At 42.2% G+C, this 8,805-nt stretch overlaps 1 protein-coding gene across 1 annotated transcript; it reads right to left on the minus strand.

Annotated features, from left to right (window-relative positions):
• Window positions 1-1,993: 1,993 nt before the first annotated feature.
• LOC113562568 lies at window positions 1,994-8,290 on the minus strand. The gene is made up of 4 exons (XM_026972321.1): window positions 6,788-8,290; window positions 6,702-6,718; window positions 6,530-6,553; window positions 1,994-6,376 (listed from the first exon to the last, which is right to left on the minus strand). Exons 1-4 carry the CDS (start codon window positions 6,876-6,878, stop codon window positions 2,297-2,299), a joined length of 4,212 nt encoding a protein of 1,403 aa, XP_026828122.1. The 5' UTR covers window positions 6,879-8,290; the 3' UTR covers window positions 1,994-2,296.
• Between the last annotated feature and the right edge of the window lie 515 nt (window positions 8,291-8,805).

Below are 8,805 nucleotides of genomic sequence, written 5' to 3' on the forward strand. Positions count from 1 at the left end.
GACTAAATAACATCTCCGATGCAAGCAGTGCCGGTAGACGATACTGCGGCTGCACCAGATCGTAATATCGCTTTAATTATGTGCACCGTATTTGCGCCGGGTCGCGTTATTAATTTCGGGGTCCTCACGCCGAGAGACTTACCGTTACGACCTCGGGGGCTACGTCGGATCCTGCGAAACCCTCCGGCAGGAACGACGTCGGGCACAGAGACGTACACGTCAGAGGGTGAGTATATGCAACCCCCCAGGATAGATGCCTGCACGTGCGATGCATCCGCCATGGCGCAGCACACGGCTCATCTTCGAGATGTTATTGCGCAAGCGAGTAAGCGAGCAAGCAAGCGGGTCATAGCCTCTCGCGTCCTGCCGTATGTAAATTATTTCGGGCGCTAAATTAAACAGGCGAAACGCCATTGCGCAATAAGTCAGCGCGAACAGGAGTGTTCTCGAGGTATCCTCGTTTCGGGATCTTCACGGCAGAATTGTTGTTTGAGATCCTCGACTTCTCCGTGGATAAATGAAATCGACGTGGATGGAAAAATCGCAGTAGGATTGCGAGACTAACAATAACATGCCTTTTACTTTTATGCGAATGACATATGAATTCAACTTGTATCTGTTAGTGAAAGTTTTTAAATGTGAACTTAATCAAAGTAGTATGTTATGCAGAAAACGACACAAAGTTTGATAACAAATTGTTGTAAATAAATTCATTTCTTTCAAATAAATTGCAATTGTAAGAGAGATAAAAAATGTGCATGTATACCTATATGATTATGTATATGATACATGATTCATCGTTTACGAGCGACGTTTAATGGCCTTCTTGCGTTGCGGTGTCATCATCATGTGTCACATTTGATGTCATCGTTGCTCGTGTCTTGATACAGATGCATATCGCTTACACTCTTTTTCTGTGAGGGTAGGTCGCGCTCTATTATTTTTCATCGATGTAATTTTTCCTCGTTTTCCAGACAGTTTGGCCAGGCGTCTCGCGGAAAATATCCTCGCGGATTGCGGTCGCCGTGCAAAATAAATAATCTCTACCGCCGCTTCCGTTTCTCGTTTCGTTCCGCTTCGCGTATCACGTATCTGTCCCATTTTTATTACGGCCAAGCCACCTCGTTACATCGGCTCGCTTTTATATCCATTTGCTTCTTTGAAATCTCGTTTGCGTCTCTATCCCGTCCTTTGATGGATCTTTGATTGGAGCGCCTGATGCGGTGGTATGCAATGAGGTTTTATTAAAGTTCAAAAATAATTACGGTAAAAATGACATTAGAATTGTACACTAGAAAGTACCAAAAATCGCAGAGAAAAAAAATCAGATATTTTTCAACAAACTATTTCCATGTCAGTCATTTTCAACCTACTGCTTATACGATTACTCGAAAGGGAACAAAGTAAAACAAAGTTTGATTCTTTAAGCACTCCAAGTACTTCAGTCACTTATATTATTATTACATTGCACGATGCATTTCAAGACGACAATTCGGACTTCTTGAGTGAAGCAATTAACGAACACGCGCAAATGGACCTGAAATTTTGCCTGTCGCTTTCTCTTACGCAACTCATTCTACTCGCCGAATTGTCATGGCTAGGACGCATTAGGAAGATGTAGCGATGTAGTTTCACATGCAGTTACTGTGAACTCTTGCTGGTTGTAAGCACCCGAGCATAATTAGCCTCACCAGGAATAATTCCCGGAAACTTTGAGTATTGACATGCTTTTAGCACGTCATTTATTGAAATTATGTCAAATGTTATTTATTCACTTGGCTGCAGCCTATATTTGTATTTGTCCAATCAAAATATAATAAATTCGTTAATATATCATTAATATGTTTAAGAGGTAAAGGATGTTTGAATGTGTACGCTATCGTATAATTGTCAACAGCATTCGCAAAAATACAATCGTAATTATAATACAAATTATTGTGCCTGTGTTTTTTCTTTCTTTACAAATTATGTTAAATAAGCTTTATTACAATTATGTTAAGTAAGTATTATTTTTCGTAATTTTAAATTATATAAATAGTTTTTGTATAATCTGATTTTATAAAATGATAGCATGGTAAATTGCGTTAGTATTCCGAAGAAGAATATTTTAAGCTTTATTAGAGAGAGAGTTCTATTTAATTGTTTATTAGAAAATTGAACTTCGAGATTGATCTGCGTCCATCGATATAACTTTTATTTTGTCGCGAATCAAGATTAAACTCATCTGATCAACGCGCACTTTAGCTCTAATATTAAAATATATCATCCAGACTTCAACAGAATATCATTGACGCTTTTATGATTCGGATAAGCTTGGTAACGGGATCGCTCCCGCTCCGGTCATCTTCACGTGCGAGACCAGCATCTTGATATTGTTTTTGATCTTTCCGTGGACCTGCGACTTCTTCATTATATATTGGAACAGAGCCTTGACGAATTCCCCTTGTGTCTTGTACTTCTCAAAGTCAAAGTCCTGATTGTTCTGAAGAAGGTCAGGGTTCTCAGCCAGATAGGAAATCACATTGTTGTACGCTAGCTTTTCTTTGTACTCTAGCTTGTTGAAGTCCAACGTTTGCTGAATCATACTGCCCAGTTGTACTTCGGCCTTTAACACGTACACTTCGACCCATACCCACATGATAGGCAGGGCGCCCATATCATTAAACTCCACCCTATTGCTGTAATAGCGGAGCGCTTTCAGGATCTGCTTCTCCAGGTGCATTTGGCCAGACAGCGCTTTCTGTATGATTTTATGCAAAAATTCTCCACGAGACATGGTCGACGATGGTATTTCCACGTGTAATTTCTCCAGAATACTGTGATCGGAGAGAAATTGTTCCATCGTCTCCAGCATGGCAACCTCCGCATCATTCGTGGCGGTTGGTAAAGCCGAAATCAAACTCGTCAATTCGGGCTGCCAGTGACCCTTCGACTCGGACATCATCTTTACTAAGCTGTGTTCGGACACTTGCGTGTGCATCGATGGTAACTCGATAGCAAGTATACAATTGTCGATCAAAACCTTCAACGAGTGGTTTGACTGTACTACCTTGGTTGTTCGCAGCTTGTGTAGGAGTGTTATCAGAAGTGAGCCCTTATTTGGATATGCCAGTGGTTGAAACTCTGGCCCAAGTAATTCCGTGATCTTCTCGGTTGTCATGATAATTTTGAGTGGTTGTAGTGTCTTTGCCAAGAGATCTCCGTCTGGCAAAGTGGGTATCAAATCGCTATAAGGATCTGATGGGTTTATGGACTGTAGCCATGTTTTAGGATTGACAAGAGGTATGGTGACACTGTCAATTGAGATTTCGTCAGGTGGGTTTTCGCTAATATCATTGTTAGTTGCATCGTGCGGGTTGAACGTAGAGTACACGATTTCGGACTTTATTTTCTTCGACGAGACCACAATCGGTAATAGTATCGTCGGGCTGATGTACTCCATACTGGCGATGTACTTGCGAATTAAGCTGCTCAATTTCGGATTCTTTATCACTTGCGGAAGAGTCTTGGCCTTCTGGAGTATCGCTAGTAATAACGCGATGTTCGTAGGATAGAGCTCCGGGTTCATGTCCTTCAAAATCTTTCGGACATAATTTTTGCCAAACATGACAGATAATGGTTGCAGCACCTGTTCCACAATCGGCTCATCGGCGTTACTTAATGGATTCTTTAAGTTGGGTCGCTCCAGAAGTTTTTTAATTCCTGGCACCACAAGTCCGGGTATTGTTCTATTAGAATGACCACTCATTGTCACAACAGGCACTCCGCTGTCAGACATTTGTATTGAGAGCGATTGATCAAGTTTTATGGATGGGGGGAGCACAGCTACCGGTGTGCTTTCCGAGCTCTTTGGCTCTTTAATCGTCGTTGAAGGCTTCGGTTTGTCGTAATCTTCTTGAAGGTTTACGCTCAACTCGACACTTTCTACGGACTCCGAAGACATCATAGTAGGCACTTTCTGCGTTATACTCTCCAGTATTTTCTGCGGTCGATCTTGTTTCTTCGAGACTTTGGGTACTTTCTGCTTCTGCGCCGTTGACGAACCTTTCTTTGGTGTCTTGTAGACTGTCTTTGCTATGGTATGCGGTTTTCCAGTCTGCGTTTGATTCGGTACGGTAGATCTTGTGTCATCTAAGACATCCTGCAGAGTCTTCTCGTTAGTTACACTCGGTTGCTGTGGGCTCTTTTCCTTCTGAGGCATTTCTTCTGAGATATATGTATGATGGATTTCGAAGTTATGTTCTTCAGGAGGTACGCTCTCTATGATTTCCGATACGTGGGGTTGCATTATTTGTGGCTTAGATATCGTAGATATTTTCTGTACCTGCTCTTCCTGCTTAGGTGGTTGGCGCTCTGCATCATACTCTGAAGGTTTCTTAGCAGGGAACTGATCTGAAGGAAGATAAGAGGTTTTGGTTGTCAACGATACGTTCACACTTAGCGGTTGATCTGGCAAATTGTCTTGAAAAGGTATATAACTCATCACTTCTCCTTGTGTAGAGTCAATCTCTGTAGGAATTCCTGTCTGCCATTCCAAAGTTATTGATTGCGGATTTTCTTCTACGTGACCTGCCTCATTGATGTATTTATTTATATTCCATAAATATGGGATGCTGCCATGCGGTAAATTGTACGTGGGCACCTTGCCCACCTCGATTATTATCGGGGATCGCGTCACCAACTCATGCATTTCTACATCATGCATTTCTCCTGATAGTATCGAGGAACTTAGCTGTTGTGATGCAGTTGACTTCAATATATTCACTATGTTCTGTATCTTTGTTGTTAACGTCATAGGCAAGTTGATCTGTATCTTTGATACCTGCATCAACGTATTACTCAAACACTGTCTAGGCGCGATACATTTGATCTTTTGCGTTGGTATCAAGCTATTCAGGAGTACGGCCGTTCGTGGATGCGCGATCAATTCGTACATCGTGGAATCCGTTATCCACGAGAATGTTGGATTTAGATCGGGGTTCTTCAGGGATTCCAGCAGTAATAGTATATCGATCTCGGGCGACACGAACGGCGTGAACTTCCTAATGTGTTTTTTCATGACTAATGCTGGTAGCAGAGCAGTAGCCGGTTGTAAAATGTTCTGCGCGGACGTCGGTATTCGATCCGCGATCCTCGTCAGGAACGCCATGAGAAGGTCTAAGGGATCTTGATAGGCGTACTTGTTGAATCCGCTGATGGCTTGGTCCATATCTTTATTTTTGTAATTATGCATAAAGTACAACAGTAGACGATCTTTCATGCGGATCGCGTCCGTGTCGAATTCCTGAGGCACGATCGCCGAGAGCAGCAGTCCCATATTTATGTCCAACTTGATCAGATCGTACATGTACTCGAAGTACGGATTTGCATGAGTCGGAGTGACGAACTTAAGGTGATTATATACGTACGTCGCAGCTTTCTTCACGGTGATACCTGTGTTCGAATGGCTGAGAATGTTGGAGAGCACGGAGAAAATGGTCATGTAAGCGTCTGGACGAACGATGTTTTTCCCGATCAAGTCCCAGTTCATAATAAGATTGTTCTTGGTCACGTCATATAGATACCTGACGTGTTCCTCCAGTACAGGGTCACCGTTAGGATTGGGTAAATTTATCAGTATCAATCCGAACAGTTCCTGCGGCAGAGGCTGACCATTCGTACGTAGTTCATGCAGAAGCTTCACATATACTGGACCCAGAGCCTTTTGAGTGATGTTCGAGAATTTATCGTATCCGCTCATCTCCTCGTCGACGAGCTTCAACTTATTTTTATGGATCGCGTCCGGACTGACGTTGGTGAAGTAGTTAAATGTGCCAACTTTCCCTGGTGGTGGTAGCAATGAGTTCACATCGAATTTCTTGAGTTTTATTTCCTGAGCTAGGAACGTAGCTGTACACTGAAGATAAGGTGGCAGATTCTTCGTCAGTGACAACAGTACGGCTCTCGTCTGATAACTCTTGTCCCTGCTCTGCAATTGCGGCAGAATGGGCAACATGTTATACACAAGAACCATTTTTTTTCTAAGAACATCATAGAGCATCTGTAAGGATGTGTATTGTTCTTCCGTGAGGCCATTTTCCCGACCGTGAAGTAGATATGAAAAAATATAGAGTATGTTATCACGGAATGTCACCGACAATTTTAAATTGTCTAGTACGTTCTTCTTTCTGCTTTTAAATTCCAGGGTACTTAATTTCTCAGGGGCTGCTAAATCCAAGGATTTTTGTACATCGTAGTTTGACAGAGCACGGTATAGGACCTCTGGAGCAGTATCATCATGGAATCGTCGTATTTTTCGTATTTGTTTTATTTGTTGTAATATTGTAGATTTATGTCCCCTAAACTGAATAACAAATAATTTTATTAAATAATAATAAATTAAATTAAATCATTTAAATAATAAATAATTAATTCTAAAAAACAATGTTTTGTGTCGTCAATTATGATAGTATATATATACAAATTTATTATTTCTATTTTACTTAAAAATTATTGTATTACTTTGTCAGACACATAATTTTTTACTTACATTTTCTTCATCTCTGTGTTCGCCCTGCAAGCACATAAATGAAATTAAATTATTCGTATATTTGATACACATACATCAAATATCGTATTGTAAAAAAATACAAATACATTTTGCTTTTATTAAACTTATAATCTATTTCACTTTAATTCTCTACATTTATCATCGTAATTACTGTACTCGCGTATATACCTAACAATAATCACCAGCAGTAAGTTTCTGATACTACAATATTTTTTTAAGTTATAAATGATTAGTGACTATATAATAAACTTACTGGCAAAGCCGTACACGTCACAAACGTTCCAATTGCAACGAGAAAAATAACGGTTATTATTCTGCTCACTGTCATTTTGCAGAATGTTATAATCGAGTCAGATGAAATTGCGACATGTAAGGGATTCGGTCGTCGTTTATCGCGTACACATTACACAGTATTTCGTTAGCATGCGAGGTTACTGTGTCTTAGAGCACACCACTTACTGAGGTAAGTTTTAACGAGGGCGGCGCCTTTATATGGAACAACAATCGAATTGCCATGGTTAGAATTATGCAGGTGCGTGTACGCGACCGCCAGCTGAGAGCGAGTAACTCGGCAAGCGCATGTTATTGCTAACTGATAATTAAATTTTACTGTTCCGTGCACCAGTATATTTCCCTCCCTCCTGCCTGCGACTTCTCGACTTGAGCTGTTGCATCGAGCGAGATGAGATACGGCTATTTGATTTATTATTGTTGATACCATCTTTAAGCGACGGGATATCGCCGTTCCGTTATTGTGCATTATTTTCATTTGCCGTGCCCGGATCATCCACGCGATCCTATAATGTCGCCGAATTTTTTCAGATTCCGATTTGCGCTCCGAAAAAATTAAATGCGCAGCGCGATGGATGGCACTCGATTGTCAGACAACGTACGATTAGCAAAGTCCGCGCGTTTCTAATAGAGGAACGCATGTCATTTTAGAAGATATTACAGTCCGACATACCTCGCGATGGATTAAAAAGGAATCATCGTATTGCTCGATGGGCAACAAAAATATCTCATACGGATAACTGTGTACACAATAAATGGGAATACTGGCAGGAGATACAAAAATAACTGGTCGGTTTGTTGTTTGAAAAGTTCACTCGCTGAAAATACCACGCTCCGGGGAATTGTCCGTCCGTGCTTCAAATTTCCGTCGGTTCCTCCGTCGTCCGACGCGAATTGTTTTCAATATCCTCTCAAAGCAGGGTACAAACCCCGTATCGTAAGCGAGCCCATCAGCAACAGCTGACCCGATAATCAACGATCATCACCGTGACAGTTTATCATAATCGCATGAACTGTACATAAATTATACGATAATGTTTATGCAATACATATAATATGTAGCCCACGGGCGCGTATATTTATATATCTCACGAGTTATTTTCTCCCTTTTTATTGCTCTTCCATCACGCATGTGGATTACTCTTTTAAAACATACGCTGGAAATACGAAATACGCGTGCCACCGGCTCTCTCGATTGAGAGCGCGCAGTACCTATATTTTTACTGGTCGGGGCCAATAAAACCGAAGCCGACAATCTGCCACAGCCGCTGACAAATGACAATAGATAACGGCCAGCCAAAAGGGTCTCGCGCCGTCGTGGACGATAAGGCGATCGGGACATTGACGAATAGGCCTCTGCGCGATGGTTCCGCGATGGTACCGCGGCTGCAATCCCATCGTCGAGCCGCTATCATATCCAGCTTCGACCAATTCCGATGGGTGATCCATTATCTTAATGCGGCAACGAGCGATCGATTCGCGTCGCTTCTCCGAGCGGTTTTTCACGTTCCCAGGCGTGCAGACGCACCTTCGGTGCTTCCGCAACGGCGACGCTTCCGTCCTTCCCGTTCCCGCTGTCGGGCCCTTTTATTTCCGCGCGCGCGTAAATCTCCGGGTCGCAGCCGCGTGAAACCGGTGAGTGTGACTGCATATTGCGCTTCTGTGTTACTTCCATCGCTCGTCCGCGAGAGACGACCTGTCAGGATTGGGATTGAGCGATGCCCGCGTGAAAACGCCAGTTTCGCAATCCGAGGGAGGGCTAAAAGCACGCGTTTTTTGGAAAGGCATCGTTTTCCTCCTGTTTTCGCGGTGGAATGAGGTCGTATTTATCTACGGAGATTAATGACGCTGTTTGTCGACGATAAAATAGCCTGTTTCCCTTCCCGCGATACTTAATGTATTATTTTGTTTGAAAAAAATGCGGATCGCGTGTAATCGAGATTGTAAGGTAAAATACAGAGCAT

Source organism: Ooceraea biroi, chromosome 9 (genome assembly GCF_003672135.1).
Source record: "Ooceraea biroi isolate clonal line C1 chromosome 9, Obir_v5.4, whole genome shotgun sequence".
NCBI lineage: Eukaryota > Metazoa > Arthropoda > Insecta > Hymenoptera > Formicidae > Ooceraea > Ooceraea biroi.